General features: G+C 36.3%; 1 protein-coding gene across 4 annotated transcripts; it reads left to right on the plus strand.

The window, feature by feature from the left end:
- Positions 1 to 1015: 1015 nt before the first annotated feature.
- Positions 1016 to 18467, plus strand: SERBP1 (SERPINE1 mRNA binding protein 1). 4 transcript variants are annotated; one of them, XM_040232616.1, is made up of 8 exons: positions 1016 to 2098; positions 5773 to 5923; positions 6460 to 6600; positions 6713 to 6802; positions 7381 to 7500; positions 9974 to 10151; positions 13647 to 13820; positions 16261 to 18467. In XM_040232616.1, the coding sequence occupies exons 1-8, from the start codon at positions 1786 to 1788 to the stop codon at positions 16315 to 16317; spliced, it is 1224 nt and encodes a 407-aa protein (XP_040088550.1). In that variant the 5' UTR covers positions 1016 to 1785; the 3' UTR covers positions 16318 to 18467. The 4 variants fall into 4 exon arrangements, with proteins under 4 accessions (XP_040088550.1, XP_040088552.1, XP_040088551.1 ...); XM_040232618.1 differs by having other exon boundaries at positions 7426 to 7500; XM_040232617.1 differs by having other exon boundaries at positions 6731 to 6802.
- Positions 18468 to 22102: the final 3635 nt, after the last annotated feature.

Raw genomic sequence — 22102 nt, forward strand, 5'->3', positions numbered from 1 at the left:
TTGACTTCACATTCCAGGATGTCTGGCTCTAGATGAGTGATCACACCATTGTGATTATCTGGGTTGTGAAGATCTTTTTTGTACAGTTCTTCTGTGTATTCTTGCCACCTCTTAATATCTTCTGCTTCTGTTAGGTCCATACCATTTCTGTCCTTTATCGAGCCCATTTTTGCATGAAATGTTCCCTTGGTATCTCTAATTTTCTTGAAGAGATCTCTAGTCTTTCCCATTCTGTTGTTTTCCTCTATTTCTTTGCATTGATTGCTGAAGAATGCTTTCTTATCTCTTGCTATTCTTTGGAACTCTGCATTCAGATGCCTGTATCTTTCCTTACTCCTTTGATTTTCACTTCTCTTCAACAACATTTAAGTCTTATTAAATATTGGGAATTAATTTATATTGATTCATTTCTATCAGAAGGCGAGTCTGGATTAAAAAATTGATGTCAGGTGTCTCACAGTGGAGTTAGAAGACTGGAGTTAACTCCTGGCACTTAAACTTTTACAGACGTGAACTTGATTAAGTTATTTCAAATATGAAATGGTTTCACCTGTGAAAAGGGAAAATTATTTACCTAATAAGTTGTTGTTGTCATTAAGGTTATTCATAGTACCTGGAACATAGAGATGCATTTTCTATATTCTGGTTAATAGAAAAAGGTTTAAAAATTATGATAATACATTCACCCTCACCATGTTACCAAATATGCTTGAATATGCATGACACCCTTTTAATGGACTTTAATATTCTCAGCTAATACCAATGCGAATTAAAGACAATTCTCTGGCATATTTCTCTCCCCTCACTGCACCTCAGATGCTCTTCAGATAACATTTTAATGTTATTTCTTGAGTACCTTTTACTAACACCCAATCCTTGACTTGCCGGGCACTAATGTCAGCCTAGACTCCAGAAAGTGTTTCTACAAACAATGCCTTTTGGAGGCTTTCCCAGTGTCTAGCTAGTGCTACACTGCCAGGAGTTAACAATTAAAGCACCGGTCGCAAGACGGCACTTCTCATCCAAGAAAAGCGCGCAACACTCACTTTGCTAGTTCAACTTGTCTTTTGGATTAATTCTGCTGCTAGAGTTCAAGTGCCCGCGAGAGGAAGCGTATCCCGCCTCACATTAAACAGAGACGCTTCGATTCATTATTAGGGCTGCAGGAGGGCAACTCCAGCAACTGGGCAACTAGGGATTTGGAAGAGAGCGGGTTCCACTTCCGCGAGGCCAGTGCAATCTGCCAGCCCTGGAAGTTTGTGAGTCTCCACTTGTAAGACTGATAGTCACCTTGACCCTCCCGGAGAGGTGGAGAAAGTTAGTCCTGGGCCGGAGGCGGGGAGTAAAACCGAAGACTGAGAACTTTCGCGAGCAAAACACGCCGTCACGTTTTCCTGTTTTCAGGGCAGCAGGAGACGCCAAGAGTTTAAGGGCGGCGATAGCAGGTGGCAGGACTCCGCCCACCACCGCGCTTCTCCCTCAACTTGCACGCCCCGCTCCCTCGGTGAGGACTCGCCTCCGAGGCGCGCGCGAAGAGTTGTTAAGCCGTGTATTCTGGGAGTTGTAGTCCTGGTGCTGGGAGCCGCCTCAGGAAAAGCGACTCTGGCCTACAGACCCCGTGGTACCGTGCGGCGCTGGCCGCTCCCGGATGTGTGCCTAGCGCCGGAAGAGAAGACAGCCCCCCTCTCTCGGCCCGGCCATCTTGTGGGAAGAGCTGAAGCAGGCGCTCTTGGCTCGGCGCGGCCCGCTGCAATCCGTGGAGGAACGCGCCGCCGAGCCACCATCATGCCTGGGCACTTACAGGAAGGCTTCGGCTGCGTGGTCACCAACCGATTCGACCAGTTATTTGACGACGAATCGGACCCCTTCGAGGTGTTGAAGGCAGCAGAGAACAAGAAAAAAGAAGCCGGCGGGGGCGGCGTTGGGGGCCCTGGGGCCAAGAGCGCAGCTCAGGCCGCAGCTCAGACCAACTCCAATGCGGCGGGCAAACAGCTGCGTAAAGAGTCCCAGAAAGACCGCAAGAATCCGCTGCCCCCCAGCGTCGGCGTGGTTGACAAGAAGGAGGAGACGCAGCCGCCTGTGGCGCTTAAGAAAGAAGGTAAAGCAGTGGTAGAAGGCGGGAGACACCCGGGATGGAGGGAAGGAGCGAGGAGACTTGCGGCTAACACTCGCTTCTGGGGCTCCGAGGGTTCGCGGGAGACTTGGCCACCGATATCCCGGCGTTTCCCTCACGCGACAAAAGCCAGGTCCTGCGAAGGTGTTGGGAGCGTGTTAAGCCCAAGTTCAAACCGCCACCTGCAAGGATACTGGAACCACCCCTTCCCGCCTCAGGTCTGAGCCGAGAAGCGTGGTCGGGATTCTGGGAGGCTGTTGCCTTCCCGCCGGATTCCTTGGCGGGCGAGCGCATGGACCGAGGCTCGGTGAAGGGAGCCACTCCTCGGAGCACTTGTAGTGAAGCGGACAGCGGGGGCTCCGCGGCTTCTTCCTGCTCAGAGCTCCCCCCTCAGTCTGCTGCTCTGAGGTGAGGTGGTCTCCTTTAGGCTCCTCTCTTGCCATCTTGTCCCAGGATGGCGCGGGGTACGCCCGAGAAAGAGGGTCGAGTTTTCTGCCTGCGCACACAACCTCTCCGCAGGCATGTTCGAACCGCTCGGATATTGTGGAATAAGCTGCCCTTTTAGGTGCACACGTGCTTTATTGTCCACCCCTCGCCCCCTCAACTATTACAATCTTAATAAGTTGCTGGAGTGAGTCAAGCTGTTGGGAGAGGAATTTAGCCCTTCGGGATTGACCAGAAGCGGGAATTCTGAATGAAAACGTGTTGGCAGGAAATCCTGAAACTCGTTCTCGAGTCAAGATCTTTTTATCTACCCCGTCGAACCCCCGCGGCGCCCCCCGTCCCCCCCACCCCCCCGCACGCAGTGTTTCGTGTGGTGTGCCCCTGGCCCGAGCCTCGTGGCTGTCACAGCGGTAGCCACCGCTGAGTCCTTTTGAGTCTATGCCTTTTTCTCCCCATGTGCGTGAAGCATGGTCGGGATTTCATTGGCGGGTAGTAGCTGCTTCCAGGTCATTGTAAACTTCGCGGGATTGCCTTGAACTTGGTGTTTGCACTCTCCCTCATTGCTGGTTTCTCTTTGGTGGTGGGTGAAAAAGCATAGCAGTGAAGAGTAAGGAAAAATCTTAAGGATCCGAAGTAAGTAGGTGTAGGACCTGAGCTCTGAATCATAGAGATTACCTCTGTGTGTTGAAAGTTGAAATTTTACCACGTGCTTCAGAAAGGAGTTCTTAGCTTTAGTTGAATTTGATAGCGTTCAACTAATTTAAAAATGAAAACAGTTGTGTTAGGTTTTGGTTTAGAATTTTTAAGAAATATAGAGAGAACGTTTTGAGGCTTGGGATGAAGAACCGAGGTGGTAAATAAAACAATTATATTAAAATTACAGGTTGGAGAGGGAAGCACACGTTGGAGTATTAGCATGCATCTTTGAGGCTAAATACTCAGCTAGTCTTTATAGCAGGCTCTATAGGCTGTAGCACAATGTAATAAATTGTTTAATTTCTATGTTAAGGAACACTGACTTGTGTAGTCATTTAAACTGTGCTCAAGTTTACCTCCTTTATCACTAATTCAAAGAAGGTACATGAAAAAATGGAATCTGAAATGTGTTCACTCGTTTTGAATGTTCAAAACATGAGGTGTGCTTTAAACCCCTCAGTTTGATCATAAAGTCTGTTTATGAAATAAAGTTTTACCTGGAACCTAGTGTTTTGAATTATAAAGTTAGTTATTTCATAAATTTATGAGCAGGATTACGTTTACCATTCAGTAGTCTTTCCGTGGGAAAATTTCCGTTATTAGCTATCAACATTTTCCTTGGGTCAGCATTTCAGAGCACACTTATCCTTAAATTGCATAAAACACAGGTTATAAAAATGTTGAATGAAATTCATTTTGAGAGCCTACTATGTAGCAATCATTTCTGGGCACTGGGGAAGTATAGATCTGTAAACAAAGTCCTGGACTCTTGTAGTAGGAAGGATTGTTAACCTGATCATGTGTTCTGTGCCTTTGAATAGAGGTCCTGGCACAATCAGATATGCTTTAGGTAGGTATTTACTGTTTATATTCTATGAATTTTGTAGTTTGTCTTTTGCCCACTTGAGGAATTTGAGAATCAACACCACTGAACATCGCTAAGGTCTATTCTCGTTTGTTTTTTAATGTTGAAAGCCTGGAATATAGTGAAAAATCTAGAAACACATTTTTAAATGTCACTTGCTGCGTGGATTTATTTGTGTTTTAGATTCTGTAAGCCTGATAACTGAATATTGGAGTGGGGAAGCAAGCCATTGTTCATTTGGGTGTGTGAGGCTTGGTTCTGTAGCTCCACCCCATACACTACCTCTGAAGAAATTTTTTTAAATGCCTTGGTGTAAGGTCTAACATTTGTGTCCTGTCCTGAGAGTTTATGTGGAACGGACCTTAAAATTTCAGAGTTTGACGTTTACCATTTGACTGAAAGCAGCTGAACAGTTGGATGCATCTTGGTGATGGTACACTTTCTTAGAAAGGAGCAGAGTGAACCAACTTAATATCTTGTGAAATCAATTCCTCAGGTGACTGTCAGAAATTGTGGTTTGGGAATTAGAGCATACCTAAAATTTTACAGTCATAAATTTAACCATCAGTCTACTTATCCTTAAGGCCACCATGGGGCCTTTTGGCCTTTGACACAAACAGAAAAAAGGTAAGGAAGAGGGAAATCAGTAAATGCTTCAGCCATCATTTAGAGTCACAAGTTTCTGTTTCTTACATCTTGCTTAATTTGTGTATGTGGTTTTTAAAGATTTTTTGAAAACATAATTGTAAGGGCAAACCAAAAAAAAATTTCTCCATAATAATAGCTTCTGGTTGCATAACAGTGTTTTAAAATTAGGTGTAGTATGTATGTATATGTTTAGTAGGAAGAGGGTTAAGTAGCTATTTTCAACTATGGAGATGTAATCTCTTTAAAATTTTTTTATTGAAGTATAGTTCATTTACGAAATGTGTTACTTTCTGCTGTACGCTAAAGTGATTCAGTTATACATGTGTGTATATATAATCTTTTTTAATGTAGTCCCTTATGGTTTGTCACAGGATATTGAATATAGTTTCCCATATTATACAGTAGGACCTTATTATTCATTGGATATAATCTTAAATGGCATTTGCTTTCCCTTCAGTTTTGTATTTCGTAAAATCATCAGTCTTTTTACTCTTTTTTCCTCTTCAGATGATGTAAAATAAAATAATACCTTCACTGTTGGTGTCTTTTTGTTTGTTTGTTTTTAAGGGTCCTTATCTGGTGGTTGTGTTGGTTTGCTTGACTATTATTTGTAAATGGCTACTGTATTAATCATTTTTACTATATCATTTGCTTAAGATTTTTTGAATTTAGAATTTTAAATTAAGAGGTGGGCATCTTGAAAAGTGAGAGAAATAACTAAATGACTTCCAGGTCAATTACAGAGAGTGCTTTGCGGGGGGAATGGTTTGGCAAACCAAATGGAATTTTGAAACAAGTTTATTTAAATAGAAATTTTTCTGAAGTACTTTGTTAAACTTCAGAGGTGCCCAGTGTTAGCCTTTTTCAACAGAAAATGCTAGTAGTGGACTTAGAGAGTAGTATTTTTTTTTTTTCTAACAGTCTAGGCCTAAATGTTTTGTGTTGCAAAAATGATTTGCTTATATGGGTTTTGTTTTGTTTTGTTTTGTTTCTTTAATCGTTTTAGGAATAAGACGTGTTGGAAGAAGACCTGATCAACAACTTCAGGGTGAAGGGAAGATAATTGATAGGAGACCAGAAAGGCGACCACCTCGTGAAAGAAGATTCGAAAAGCCACTTGAAGAAAAGGGTGAAGGAGGAGAATTTTCCGTTGATAGGCAAGATTGTTTCTTAATCTCTTCATGTATTGTCAGTTTATAGACATACATCTTAACGCATATAAATTGAGCATAATTGCCAGGAAGCAATGTGGCTGGTTAATTTTATCACTTTTTTCAGCAGACCATGTGAGTATGAGTATCTATGTTATTAATGACATTTTGATAACAGTTTTTGGTATTCAGACTTAGATTTCTTGTAGTGAAACACTTCAATTATGCAGGTTAGATGCGTTTATTTTAATTTTTAAGTATATGGGTGAATAGCAGTTTTATTAGATTATAATGTGAAATGAGTAATAGTGGAAGAGTATATACATTAGTAGTAAAAGAGAATGTCAAAATAATTTTTTTACTTCGGAGAATTTCCTAGTTCTAATTCCCTTTAACTGTTTAGAAGTAGACTATTTTGAATTTCTAAAACATATTTAACAGTTGGGCTGTGAGCCAGTAAATATGTTCCTGTATTTTTGAGTCTTTTCTCATTCTTTTTTCCAGAAACTTTAGAAGTATGTAATATTTTTCATTTGTTGTAGACCGATTATTGACCGGCCTATCCGAGGCCGTGGTGGTCTTGGAAGAGGTCGAGGAGGTCGTGGACGTGGAATGGGCCGGGGAGATGGCTTTGATTCTCGTGGCAAACGTGAATTTGATAGGCATAGTGGAAGTGATAGATCGTAAGTCTTATATTGGTTTTTATTATACTTTAATATTTGAATCTACTTCTTTAATAAAACAAAATTTGAATTTCTAGAAGTAAAGAGTATTATGTTAACTCAGTTTTGTTAGTTCTTTTTCACATTACAGTGGCCTGAAGCATGAGGACAAACGTGGAGGGAGCGGATCTCACAACTGGGGAACTGTCAAAGATGAATTAACGTTGGTATTCTGGTTTTTTAATAAATAATTTTAATAAAATTGTATAGTTTACGTTTGAGATTTGCCCTTAGTTCTGTTAAATATTTACTTGTCCTTGGGACAAGAATGGATGCTGTCATCTCAGCTACTTCCTTACAAGATGATGGGTGATTTTTTGGATATGTTAGGGTTATAATGTGTCAAATGACCAATTTTCCTCTGTTTCAAACGTGTGATACTTTTCATATAGGTATATCACTTTTATTGAAATCTTATATTGAAGTTATTTGAGTATTCTGCTATTGTATGTTTCTTATTTTATAATTCTTATTCTAGCTATTAACCTTTTGGTGATTATAAAAACTTGAAAAGCTGGTGGGGCTTTATTTTAGAAGTGCTGCCTTTCTACTTTTTGAGTAGTGTGCTTGAGCTGTAACTTGGATCAGTATATATTTTTAAATTATTTTCTTGTAGTGTTCTACGGGGGAGTAAATTCAGTAGGAAAAAACTGGGAATGTGAGAATTTTAAAATACTTCTGTATACTCTTTTAACTACATGTAAATGGACCTAGATGCCTTTTTTTTCTTTCTTTCCTTAGAGAGTCCCCCAAATACATTCAGAAACAAATATCTTATAATTGCAGTGACTTGGAACAATCAAATGTGACTGAGGAAACACCTGAAGGTGAAGAACATCCAGTTGCGGACACTGAAAATAAGTAAGTGATTTTGTGTGTGGTGGTAATGGTTGAGCATTGCAGTGTTTGGGGTTTACCAAAAGAAAATCTGTAGACTTAATGTTGCTAAATATTTGCTTTTTAATAGGAAAGACTTTATTGTACTCCATTCCTTCAAATAGTAAAGGAGTACTTTACACATGTATATGTTGGGCTGTTTGAATTTACCATTGGCATCTTAAAAAGATAAGGAAGATAGGTATTTTCGTAAATCCTGTTAGCCCTGAGCACAAAAATTAGCTGTTTTAACCTGAGAATTATTTGCAACTCATAGTTCACAGTACTTTGGACTCTAGGTAGCTGTACACATTTTATACTGAGACAGTTTGAAATGAGAAAATGTGACTATTAAAATTAGTTCCTCCATCTCTTTGAAGGTTTTTTCCGTTGACATAGAATGTGGAATACAGCATTATTGGCTTGTTTTAAAATGTGTGAGGAGAACAAGGGCCAGCTTTTCTTATTTTCTGAGTTTTTAGGTACAAGACAGTTTTGAAATTGTTCAAGGATTGGAGAGTTTTAAAGACTCAAGTTATGCTGGTAGAAATAGTGTTATGCCTTCCTCTGTCTTCCATCAATACAAGCAGAAGTTATGTCAGTCATTTCTTTCAGTATGTAGTTTAAAGTCTTGCATTGCAGATTATTTAGGTCAGTAATTCTTAATCAAGGCATAATCAAATCATTTAGGGAGGGGATGCTTTTCTAAACTCTTCTTCTCCAGAATTGTTTTTAGAGTGAAGCACTATTAATGATGAAAGTCATATTTAGCGGATTTGCTTAAGTAAGGAATAATAATTGATTTGTTATTAGAGAAAATTACTATTGTTTTTAGTTATTACTAAAATTATAAATATTATTTTTAGTTACACTATTATTTCAGTTATTATTACTATTAGATTAAAAATATATGGTGTTGAACTTTGTTTTATTTTATATGAAACTATGAATATTTTGTGTGGTAAACAATGGAATAGGTAAGTTAAATGAATCTTATACAACACTTAATTACTTTACAAAGCTCAACACAAATATTGTTCTCTTAATGAAGAACCGTCATTTATTTAAATGAATAAATATTTAATTTGTTTAAATATTTAAACGTTTAAATCACCTTAAGAATAATCTGCCAAGATTATAACTGTTTATACATACAGTTATGTAAGAGATATATTGGTATTGATAGGGTATTGGAAGCAAATTTTAGCTGAGTTCCCAGGACTGAAATTGGGGTTCTAGGTATTAAGCCTAAAGATCATGATGATGACATTAGCTTACATATGCAAGTGTAAATTTAAGAAACACAGTTTTGGCTGAATTTGTTTGGTTCCTTTAAGTATAGTTCTTGAGTTTCTGTTTTGTTTCATTCGATTCTTAGAACCCTTGAAGGTAGATGTCATGGTTTCATGACGTGATAAATGTATGCTGAGTTCTGTTCTTGGCTAGGTTACAGCTTATGAGTAACTGGGACCTTTTTTCTATCTTTAGTTTTCTGATCTGCAAATTGACAGGGTTGGACTTGATACTTAAAATTGCATCAATTCAGTATGAACTTGGTCTGGGGAGTTTAAGATGAGATTTGTCGAACAGTAAAGAATAGCGTGTATGGGAGTAATTTGAGCTCTGAGGCTAACTGAATCACCTACTATCTTTGGAAAGAAGCGGTGCTCCCAAAATAGCAAACTTGTTTGGTGACAATTGAAAATTGAGATTAAATAGTGAATTCCTAGGTGCATGCTTTGTTTGTGTAAAAAGGAAACAGGATACTATATAATAGTTATAGTCAGAGAATTATATTAGAAATAACACAATTTGGTATTAAGTATTGAAAACCAGTATTTTATAGAAAGTTCCATTACTAGTGAAACTAGTTTCCTATTCATGTACACACTGGTTTGAAAGTTGGAGTATATATAAAGATAAGATTTGTAGAGATTAGAGATTTGCTTTAAATGTTATAAAAATGGATCAGGGAACAGTTCTCTTATATTCTTAAATATAAAACTTGGTTGTCATGGGCAGCCTAAATGATTACCTTCATGTGTGTTATGAATTATGTATTATGGAAATTAAAAATGTGTTTTAGCAGAAGCTAAATCAGATTTCAGTCACATACTGTAAGTTTTAAAAACAGTAGTGTGGTTTTAAAAAATGTGTTCTAGGTTTAATAAAGCCAGTTCAAGAGTGTGTTACTGATAGATGATCATTTAAGAGTTTATGAAGATGAATTGTATGTTCCTTCGTTATCCACATTTTCACTGATTTAACAAACAGTAAATTCCTGGTCTCTACCAAGTCACATGTTAGCCATTGGGTTACAAAGAAAACTGATTCTCCTGTCCTTGGATAATCTAGATGATTACCAACCAGCTAAGGTTGGTACTCCTCCCTTACACTTATAAGTTCTGTGATTTTATGAGCCCCCTACCAGGTGTAATACTGAAACATCTTCACACAGGGAAAATGAAGTTGAAGAAGTAAAGGAAGAGGGTCCAAAAGAAATGACTTTGGATGAGTGGAAGGCTATTCAAAATAAAGACCGGGCAAAAGTAGAATTTAATATCCGAAAACCAAATGAAGGTGCTGATGGGCAGTGGAAGAAGGGATTTGTTCTTCATAAGTCAAAAAGTGAAGAGGTAAAGTGAAGTTTTGTGGTGTTTGAAAATGTTCAGATTTGTCTTGAATTGCATATTCAATTTTTGTTTTAAAATTTCACATGGATAATCTGTTTAGATTATTTGAGACATATATTGCCCCCAAAGGAAAATAGACTGTATTATGATATATTAAGAAATTATTCTTTTAAAGTTGTAATCTTTTTTAAAATCTTACTTAACTGGGAGTCATTAAGACTTGTATTAGGTTGAAAGGTTGGCATTTTTTATGTGGTATAACTTTAAACTGTCTGCCTATGCCATATATAAATAATATCCGGGAATCTTTAGGTAATCTTTACTGAAGAGTAATAGCTTGTGAAGACCAGAGAATTTATGAGTTTCCTTTCCTTAGGAAACAAGGAAACTAATGAAAATACTTCAGAAAGACGAGTGACTTTTGATTTGGTAGCTTTTATTTAAGTCTTGGGGCACACATTCTTAGGGGACTATCCCACTGCTATATCTTTTTAGGGTTTATGTAAGTATGAGCTTTTAGTCACAGTTAAACTGAAATGTTATGAAGGCAGCCTGATAATTTAAAAAAATACAGTAAAATCTTTCTACATTATAATTTTCTAAGCAAAAAAATAATTGTGAAACAAGCTTGGAAATATTCTGCACTAAAATAAAAATTTAGAGATGAGTTTTTAAACATGGGCATCATGAAAGTAGTATAAGTGAGACAGTCTTGTGTCATTTCCTATTGGTAAAGAAAAAATATTTTGCTTCATTAGAATGCTTTGGGTTTTGTAGTTCTTGCTGATAAAGTTGTTTTGTGTATCTGTAAAATCCAAAGAGAATCTTGATTTAAAGAACCATAGAAGTTTACTTTAGGGAGATTATTCATTTGAACTAATTATTAAAACTGCTTGCTGCTGCTGCTAAGTCATTTCAGTCGTGTCTGACTCTGCGTGACCCCGTAGATGGCAGCCCACCAGGCTCCCCCATCCCTGAGATTCTCCAGGCAAGAACACTGGAGTGGGTTGCCATTTCCTTCTCCAATGCATGAAAGTGAAAAGTGAAAGTGAAGTCGCTCAGTAAAAAAAGTACTTTGGTACCTTTGAGACAATTATAAGTTTTTGGGGTCCCAACAGAACTTTTCTTCAGAACAGAACACAGACATGAAAGAAATACTTTGGTATAATTTTAGATTATATCATTACCATTAATGCCCTGCAACCTCTTGATACATTTTATAGACATCTGGTTAAGTATCCCAGCTTTAAGTATTTTATATTGAGCTTTTCAGAAATAATTATTACACAAGGTGATATATAATTAGAATTTTCTGAAAATTATAAAATGTGAAATTGGTTATGAATAACCTTGAAACTAGGACATTTTCTTTATCAACCACTTAAAAATGCTTGGACCCTCATAGTTAGGCTGCTTTTGTGATGATGTACTTGGAATCTGGCCTTATTGGCATATATGGCCTTATCACCTGAATACAGATTGTCTCTGATGTAGAACTTTTGGTTTTTGTTTTATTGCTTTTCACTTTCAATACTACATTTAATAAATTAACATGAGATATTTAACACATTATAATAAAGGCTTTATGGATTTGTTTTAGATGATTTTGCTCTGCCCTTGGGTAATGTAGATGTCCTAAGCACATTGAAGGTAGGCTAGGCCAAGCTATGATGTGTTTGGTAGGTTAGGTATATTAAATGTATTTTGGACTTAAAGATAATCTGGGGTTTATCAGGATGCAACCTCATTGTAACTTTATAACAGATCTTTAAGTTTGTTGTATACAGTGCTTTGAGTACTCTTTTTTCTTTTATTATACTTATCTTCATCTTCACAATAAAAATGAAGTAGTTAGGGAAAAGAAAACACTTTTTTGAGAAATGGAGAACTGAATTATTGACAGCTGAGACCAAGCTCTATTTCCTTAATTACTGCACAGTGCTATAGAAAAAAAAAAAAAAAAAAAAACCTGTAAATTGATCCTGGTAGTTTACTTGAAGATTGGGGTTGTAACCTGAATATCCAGGCTTCCTCTTAATTACCATAGTAATACCTTCAGGATTGTTTTCAGTAATATATCACCTTAAACATTTTTGCTTCTTGCTCTAGAAATTTATAAATGGTTTTAACTAATAAATTGATATTGTTGTTTTGCAGTAGCTAACATTTAAAATTAGACACTTCACATATTTAATTGACTTATTTGAAGTGATTTTGTATTTTAGGCTCCTTTAAAGTTAATATTTTTAAAATGTTAAAATTAATATTTTTTAAATTAAAAAAAATTGAAAATATTTTTAAAAACCTTTCTTTTTAAAGAAAGACACAGAAGGGATGTAATTTAGTTTGGGTATTAGATGATTAAAGGAATGAAAATCTGTTTACAAATAAAGAATTTGTACTTGAAAAGGTAATTATTAACAGTTGTAATATTACAAGATATTTAGAATGAAATACCTTTCAGAAAAGAGGATTATACATGTTTTAGAAAAATTAAAACATACTTTAGTGTAGGAAGTTTCCAACTAGAAGATTAAAACTCATTCTCCCAAATGTACAAAAGAAAATCAGGCATTAAGCAGTGTGAGATTGCTTGGCATTTTTGCAGAGTCTGTCAGGTGGCTTGGGATCTGAATTTCACAAACATGATGCCTTCATTTTAATGAAGGTTCCTTTGGTAAATTTAAGGCATGGTTTTATTTGTGCACAGTTTTGGAAGGTTGTTTATGTAACTTGTTTCACTTGAATCTGTAGTTCTCCAATTTATATGGCAGAACATGTTTAAATATAAACAGGAAAGCATTTTAAGAAGTCTGTACACAGTTTCTTCCCCAAGTCATAGCTGGTATAGAGCAAAAGTTCTCTTAAAAATTAATGAAGAGATACACTAATGTCTCTAACAGAAATATATACCATCTATCTAAAAGTCTTCATCAGAGGTTCAGGTTGGAATCCTAATCTGAAGGGCATATTTTAAACATACTTATTCATCCCTGATGGCTCAGAGAGTAAAGAATCTGCCTGAAGTGCAGGAGACCAAGCTTCTATCCCTGGATCGGAAAGATCCCCTGGAGAAGGAAATGGCTACCCATTCAAGTATTCTTGCCTGGAGAATCCCATGGCCGGAGGAGCTTGATAGGCTACAGTCCATAGGGTTGCAGAGTCAGACACTACTGAGCAACTAACACTATTCATACTTCACTGCTAAAGATTATAATTCAGTAGGTTTGAGATGGGGCCCAGCCACTTCAGTAGTTGTGATAATACCTCTATTCAAGACTTGCTAGTATCACCTATAACTAAAGTTAAGGGAATATGAAATGGAGACAAGTGAAAGGAATTCTTCCTGCTAGATGACTGTAGGTCATCCCAGTGCTTACTTATTACCTGTTGTTACATTTTCACACAAAGGACAGGTTGTAGAAAGCTCATTTAGAAATATACAACATTGCTTTCCTATTAATCAAATCACCCAGTGGCCTTCGTTTGAAATTTTAGGCTCATGCTGAAGATTCAGTTATGGATCATCATTTCCGGAAGCCAGCAAATGATATAACATCTCAGCTGGAGATCAATTTTGGAGACCTTGGCCGCCCAGGACGTGGTGGCAGGGGAGGACGAGGTGGCCGTGGGCGTGGCGGACGTCCAAACCGTGGCATCAGGACTGACAAGGTAATTTTAAGACATAGTCTACCGTTGTAAGTAACTTGAGGGACCTCTTTTGATGGATGACTGACCTAACTCCTTTTGCAGACATAAGTAGAAGAAAAAGGTTGGCATGCCTTTAAGAAATTACATTTTAGGTTATATTTTTGTTTAAAGCACTTAAATGGCTGTGCTGGCAGTGGTTAAGTTTATCACCCTTTATTGAGCAATTAATTTAGTGCTTGTCATGGTACTGTGCTTTTAAAAAAAATTGCCATGTTATAGAAGATGAAATTCAGGTGCAAGGAACCAAGGTAATTTTTTGGTCTTTGTCTACCTGAAGTGCCAAATATCAATAATTGTCTTGACAGTTAGAGGTCAGCTTAATAAAACCTTTGTGTCCAATATATAATTGTGTGACATTGATTGGTTGTTGATTCCTATTTTGTTCAGGAGAGCTGTTCTCTTAATGAGAGTTGGGATTCATTTTTGTCCTATTTTTTGTGATTTCCATTGCCTTGCACTGTGTGTGACACAAAACAAATTTTTCTGAAACATTTTGCTAGAAGCCCTAGTAATTGGTAGTTTTGAATTCTGATCTGCTTGGTCCCAAAGTTCATGGTTTATTGATGAGATATTAATATTCGCGTAGCTTCACCACCAATTAGATATCCATGCTTCATGGAAATAAACATACCAACAAAAGAAGAGCTTATTGTCAATAAACCAGAATTTGAGCATATTTCAGATTATCTAGGAGCAAACAGTGTTGTATATCTGTCAGTAGAAGGACTGGTTTCATCTGTACAAGAAGGAATAACACTGAAAAAACAGAGTGAAAAAGCAAGACATTATGGTTCAAGAAAATGGGAATGGTTTGGAATGTTTTGAAAACAGTGGTCATTGTACAAAGGAAGATATTATGATTCAAGAAAATGAGAATGGTCTGGAATGTTTTGAAAAGAATGATCATTGTACAGCTTGTCTGACTGCAGAATACCCTGTGGAATTAGAATGGTAGCTGCCAGGGGCAGACATCATATTTCAGGACACAGAAGTTGGTGAAGAAGTTGTAGTGGTTATACCTTCATTTACTGTTACTCGGTTGGTACAGTGTGAAATGCCACATGCTTGTAAGTTCTGAGATTTTTTTTTCTGAAAAGGACACCAAATTGCTATGATTTATTCAGTAATCCTGGATAAATACTTTGGTATTATGTAGGAACTTGGATGATCCTTTCAGTTTTATTCAGTACTGTTATTTTTTAGGGATCATGTACATTTCAGATCATCAGCAGTAATGTAGCAGATAGGTGAATTTCTGTTTTAGAGAGGATTGCCAGGTATTATACTCTCACGGGTTCTTAGGAAATTTTGTGGAATGTTTAAGAGTTACTGAAATTCATTTATGGAATATTTTCATGGAGAAGGAAATGGCAACCCACTCTAGTGTTCTTGCCTGGAGAATCCCAGGGACGGGGGAGCCTGGTGGGCTGCGTCTATGGGGTCACACAGAGTCGGATACGATTGAAGTGACTTAGCTTAGTGATAATTTGAGTTAGTTCGTTGTGTCTTACAGTCTATTCAGAACCAACCATAATGTCCTGAATTGTCAACATCTGATAAATTGGCATCCCATCTGCTTGATTGAGTCTGACAATGTTTAATTATAGTAGTAACTTAATATTCTAGATTTTATGGTCACCCATAACAGTGTAGTGATATTTTGTTTGTTTTTTCCCCTCTGTAACATGGGTTCTTTTTAAATGCCAGCATTGTGTATATGGATCTTTTTAATACTTTTTTGTTTTGTAATTTGTATTTTGACTATAAATAGCCATGAGTTCCTTCCTATCAGTTACAAATGTGCTGCTTAAATAATTGGTTTCTTAGCTTGCTTTCATTGCCATTCTTATTATTAGCAAGTGGGAAAAATAAAAGAATAGTGAACAACAGTGAATCCACATATGTACCTTGTGTGAATCTACTAGTGTGATTTGTTAGAAAAACAAATAACCATGGTGTTACTAGGAGTGTTCTCAGATCTTGATAGAAAATTCAGGACAGGGCTCATTGCAAATATTTGTAGTCCCTTTTTTTTTTTTTAATTTTACTGGAGTTTACAATGTTGTATTAGTTTCTGCAGAGTGGATCAGTTATATATACACACATATATTCACTTGTTTTTAGATTCTTTTTATATATAGGTTGTTAACGATGCAGTCAGTCCTTATTAGTTACCTGTTTTATATATAGCAGTGTGTATATGTCGATCTCAGTCTCCCGATTTATTCCCCTCAAGTCCTATTCTGATCCATAATTTTACCTTTTGAAAGTAAAAGCTTTGGCATATTTTACTTATTGTAATAAAACTTTTTTTTTTTTAAGAATCTAAATGTAGACGCTGGAAATATATTAATAAGATTTTGAGAATCATTAATTTTGCTTGTTTCGTTTTCTTTTTCAGTCAAGTGCTTCTGCTCCTGATGTGGATGACCCAGAGGCATTCCCAGCTCTGGCTTAACTGGATGCCATAAGACCACCCTGGTTCCTTTGTGGACCCTCCTCTTTGAGGCTTGCATGCTTAAGGATCCCAAACGACTAAGAAATTTAAAAAAAACAAAAAACAAAAAAACAAAAAAAAAAGACTGTCATTCATACCATTCACACCTAAAGACTGAATTTTATCTGTTTTGAAAATGAACTTCTCCTGCTACACAGAAGTAATATGGTAGTCAGTTTTGTATTTAGAAATGTATTGGTAGCAGGGATGTTTTCATAATTTTCAGAGATTATGCATTCTTCATGAATACTTTTGTATTGCTGCTTGCAAATATGCATTTCCAAACTTGAAATATAGGTGTGAACAGTGTGTACCAGTTTAAAGCTTTCACTTCATTTGTGTTTTTTAATTAAGGATTTAGATGTTCCCCCTATTACAAACTGGTTTTAAATATTGGACATAATATCAGTTTTAATACCTGCTTTGCATTTTCACACATGGTCAACTGGGACATGTAAACTTTGTCAAATTTTATGCTGTGTGGAATACTAACTACTTTATGTATTTTAACTTAGTTTTAATATTTTCATTTCTGGGGATAAGGTCTTTTTCACTTCTCATGATAGCTGTTATATATGCTAAATCTTTATATACAGAAATACCAGTACTTGAACAAATTCAAAGCACATTGGTTTATTAACCCTTGCTCCTGCATGGTTCATTAGGTTCAAATTATAATTGATTCAATTTCAATTATATTTACTTTTAAAATGTCACTTGCCCATTTTCAAAATCAGTCTAGACACCTTACTGGTAAAAGTTGTTTAAGCTAATTATTGTTGGTAGACACATACTGTCAAGTGAAGTAGTTTTATGGGTGTTGGATTTTTCCTCCTCCAATAGGGTGGGTGGAACAAATTAATTTGGCTAATGTGTTAACATTTAAACTGCTCTGTAAAGTAAGTGGCCGCTCAGTATGATTTGTATGTGTGAAAGGTCCCCAAATCAAAATTGTACATCCATAATCAACCCTTTAACTCTCCCTTGTTCTAAAGAAACCAAAGGGCACTGGTTAGTATGGTAAGGTTGGAGGTTGTTAATTTCTGGGATTTGGAAAGTGGACAGCTTTACTTTATAAGGTTGGAACAGCAGCACCATCCATGAAATGAAAACCAAAAATTTTTACTGTTTCCAAATTTCCTATATTGCTATTAATTTTTGTCTTGATAGATTTCTGTAGAAGGTAACAAGTATCTTTTTACCTCTTCCTCTGTTACAAAATTAGGTTAATAATGGATTCTTTGATCAAGAGCATCACCACTTACTAAAACATACATGGAGAGAATAATAAACAGCCTTTCTAGGATTTTTTTTTTAAGTCTTCTGCAACATTGATTAACAGGAAAGGGGCTTTATTTACAGGTTTAAAGATCTTTTTGTCACTATTAGTAATTTTCTATCTATGTGGTAATGTCCAATTTTAAAAATACTTGCTATAAGACATTAAGTCATAAAATGTCTGTTTAGCTCATTAGTTTTCCCCTATACTTCTAAAGGAGAAACCATACAGTACAAGAGTTTTGCATTGGGATTGGATTAATTGATCTAGTGACCTGCTAGTTTGACATTTTAGGAAGGAGGTAATTGGTTTTTTTAAATGGTGGATAAACTTGTGCTGGTGTTTTGGATCTTATGATGCTGAGCATGTTCTGCACTGGTGCTAATGTTAAACATAATTTTATATTTACAAACATCTGCTACCCAGAGGCAAGTATTAATTTAGTCCATATGGACTATTGACCCCTCTTGAGATTGCAACATACACATTCCTAAACATACCCATACATAGTGTGTTTAAAGTATCTTAACTCATATTTGGACACGAACATGTAATAAACCTGATTTCTAGCAACATATAGAAAACACCTATTAAATAAGTTCTACTCATTGTCAGCCATTGCTGGCATTCTGTCACTAGAGAATACACAGCAATATCTGGTATGTTGCAAGCTTTCAAGATAGCCTGGATTTTAAAGTCAGTCCATTAGTTGTATCTGATGGATGTAAATTTGCCTCCTAGTTCACTTTGTGTCACGAGCTAAAACTGTGAACCTAACTTTTCTCTTATTGGTGGGTAATAACTGAAAATAAAGATTTTATTTTCATGCTCACTTCTTAAAAGTCATAAAAGCAATCAAATAGGAGCCCATTTATCGTCTTGTGTCTTCTGACCTATGTGTGTACCCCCAAAGGTAATGTTCATATTTCATTTTTTCACAAACAGGCTTGTTTATATGGAGTGTTTGTTAACCTAGTCTGTCAGATAGCAATTGGGAGAGTACGTATTTTAATTACAAAATTAAATTCTTGCAAAATGAATTTCAAGGACCGACATGACAATTGACATTTCTTGTAGGAAATTCCATGTTTGAGTGAATGTCGGGGGTTTGTCTTTTATGTTGAGGGTTTGTCTTTTCACAGATAAGGTAATAATGGCTGATAGAATGTTCTAATGCACTTCTGTCTTGATGCTTTTAAAGTGAAATAATAGTACAGTTTAAATTTTTTATTAAGATATTTTCAGTTTACATTGAGATGATGGAGATAAGGTCTCTTATGGTTAAATATTTTGAGACCTTTGTGCAGTTATGAAAGATTTTTAAATGTGTCACCAGGCACTATACATCTAAGTTATTTTACTCAGTTTCATTTAAAAAGTGGAGGCAGAATATATCTCAAGTTGTAAATAAGTAATATGTTTGGGGGTTGTTTGTGGTGTTTTATGGAGGGGAAGAATATTAGGTATTCATTTTTATTGTATTATTTTTCTAATTGCTATAGGTGGTTGGAAATAGAAAATTTTTGTTACACGCTGTTAGGGAGTTGCATAGAAAGTCTGAATACTGTATATTAGGTTTTTAAAACATATCTTTAAGAGACTAACATATGGAGCCAACAAATATCAAAGGGATAAAAAAAACTCAGAAATGTGGAGCTGCTAGAACCTTAATGATTTTGGCTTTAAGACATCTATCCTAATAGGAAATTCATAGGCTCTTGGGTGCCTGCAACTCTGCTTTATAAAGACATTAAATGCTTAGAAAATAGAGTCTAACTCAGACATTGTATTTCTACTGAAATGGCAGAACACTTAAAATCTAGTAACAAAGCAGTAAAATCCCTCATTAGATTTTCAGACCTGATTAGATAAACATTGTAAAATTGTCAGATTTTATCATTAATCTGTATATTAAGTGTCAACTTTCAGAAACTGGGCTCATGATTTTTTGCTCAGTCTAGGTATACCTCCAACATATTCTTTCAACTTGAGAATTGATCTGATGATCAAATATGGGGGTTATATGAGAAGTGATTGAAAAGAGATTGAGAGGAATTCATTAAATCAGTAATGTAAGGAAAGGTAACCTAAAAGTACAAGCTTAATTTCAGAAAGTGATTAGGATATAAATTATTAAAACCATTAAGATTTGTCCATGGTGGGAAGTGCTAACATTGGAAGTATCATTTAAATTACTGCTACATCTAAGCCAGAGGTCAATAGATTTCAGCCTGTGGTCTGTTTTTTGTACAGTTCCTGAGCTAAGAATGGCTTCTACCTTTTAGAAGTGAACGATGTATATAATTCCCAAAGTTTAAAATATATGGTACTTTACAGAAAATGTTTGCTGACCCCTGGTCTACACCATCACTTAGGTCAACATAACTTTTTTTTTAAAGTTACAGGTTCAGATTAAATCGCCCTATATGGGAAGTTGTGAAATTTGAAGTATTTAAAAATTTTTACTTCTTTAGCTTGTGGTTTTTAGTAAAGATTTGTTATTTTTTAAGAAATTATTGTTTGCAACCTAAATGTTATGGAAAGTATGATTTGCTAGACTAAGACACTTAATGGCATGGTTATAGGTTTTCACATTTAGTGGCAGTTATCACTTGATATCTTTCTATTGTGCTGACTGTGCCATAAGATGAGAAATAGAAATATTTTACATGGGTAAGAAAACAAATGTCAACTTCATAGGTTGAACTGGGGCATGGATTAATGGATTCTGAGAACTACATTTCTCAGCTTAATCAGGATATCCATTTAGGCAGAATTTAGCTTTTGTGTCATTACTTCTGTCTTATCTGGGAGTCAGTTCACTTTGAAATGGAAAGTAAGGGTGAGAAATGGCCCATACAATGATTTACCAAATTATGTTTTTGTTGGAGGTGTTAATTATGTGAAAGTCAAATTACGTGACTTTATGTGACAGTTTACCATGAAATTTACGTGACGGTGAAAGACTCAGTTGTGTCTGACTGTGACCCCATGGACTGTAGCCTGCCAGGCTCCTCTGTCTATATAATTCTCCAGGCCAGAATACTGGAAGGGGTATCCTGTCCCTTCTCCAAGGGATCTTCCCAACCCAGGAATTGAACCAGAGTCTCCGGCATTGTAGGTGGATTCTACCAGCTGAGCTACCAGGGAAGCCCCTAATTACATAGGTAGTGTTAAATCAGTAACATTAGTCCCTTTTGCTGCCTGTTGGAGAGCCTATGACCATTCTGGTGCACTTGAATGTGTATTCTAAGTCTTGTGCTTGGAAAACATAAAGAATACTTGGTGATAATTAACTCTGTTACCTCCGGTTCTTTGTGAATTTTTCAAAACTAGACTACCTAAAGTGATAAGAATTGCTCTGAACTGATCTTGGTTGTGGCTTTATTCCTTAAATAGCGGCATAAATGTTACTGGTATGGAAATGTGAAAAGCGAAGGGCTAGTTAATATTCAAGATTTTGTTACTTGGAGAACTGAGCTGGGAGAATGAGCAATAGTTTGGACAGTGTTGTTTACACCATAACACCATAATTGCAGTTGCAGCTGACTTCTCACAGATTTTAGGACCAAAACCGCTTCAATTTGAAGAAATGGTTTTCATTTACCTAGAATGGAGATGTATAAAATGATCCATTTGAACTTGGTTCTTGTTATTCCCCAGAATTTTGTCAGTTTGGGACTGAAGTTTTCTTATTTAGCTGATGAATAATGTCAGGAATTTTATTATGGGAACTTTTACACATTGAATTCCTTGTTTCACACCTTGGGTATAATAATCCAGTCAGTTGTTGCTTTGTTTGGCAGGCACACTGACAAAATAGTGACAAATGTTAGATAAGCACATGTTTAGACATTATGTCAATGCTCAGGCTGCCAGAGGTTTGGAAATTATCTAACTCATCAAAGAAGATGGTGTCTTCCTCTTCACCCCCAGCTGCATTTCATAGCTGAAAATATTTAGGTTTACATGACTGGTGAAATGAATTAAACATAGGAACTTTTCTGTTTATAAATGAAGTTGGTTTGTCTTCTCTGGAAATTCTGAATTTCCAGTGAAGCTTCCACATTTATTTCCCCAACAAAAAAAAGGAACACCTTTTCCTAAAAACTACAGGAAATTTGGTTTCAGCTTGATACTGTGTACTTGTTTATCAAGGCTTCACTTAGGTGCTACAGTTGTAGTAACTTAAAAAGGCCATGGGAAGACTGGATTGGATAAATTACTTCTGATAAAGGTGTTCGTCACGAATCATACGAAGAAAATCAACATACCCAGCCAGGTATATTGTGTGGGCTTCAGACCACTATTTTGTTCATAACTGTATCCATTGAAGATGGAGTGGCACTTTGTCACTGTATCAATACAGTGGGTTGACACAATACATTGTATTGATACAATGTATCATACAGCAGATTGATACAATACATTGTATTGATACAATGTATTATACAGTGGATTGATACA

The sequence above is a fragment of the Oryx dammah genome, unplaced genomic scaffold (assembly GCF_014754425.2).
Source record: "Oryx dammah isolate SB20612 unplaced genomic scaffold, SCBI_Odam_1.1 HiC_scaffold_28, whole genome shotgun sequence".
NCBI lineage: Eukaryota > Metazoa > Chordata > Mammalia > Artiodactyla > Bovidae > Oryx > Oryx dammah.

Excerpts from the sequence above, each read along its gene's own strand:
- SERBP1 (XM_040232616.1), top strand. The coding sequence starts at position 1,786 with ATGCCTGGGCACTTACAGGAAGGCTTCGGCTGCGTGGTCACCAACCGA. Across the intron at positions 6,803-7,380 it reads ACTGTCAAAGATGAATTAAC|AGAGTCCCCCAAATACATTC; the intron begins GTTGGTATTCTG and ends TTCTTTCCTTAG. Across the intron at positions 7,501-9,973 it reads GTTGCGGACACTGAAAATAA|GGAAAATGAAGTTGAAGAAG; the intron begins GTAAGTGATTTT and ends ATCTTCACACAG.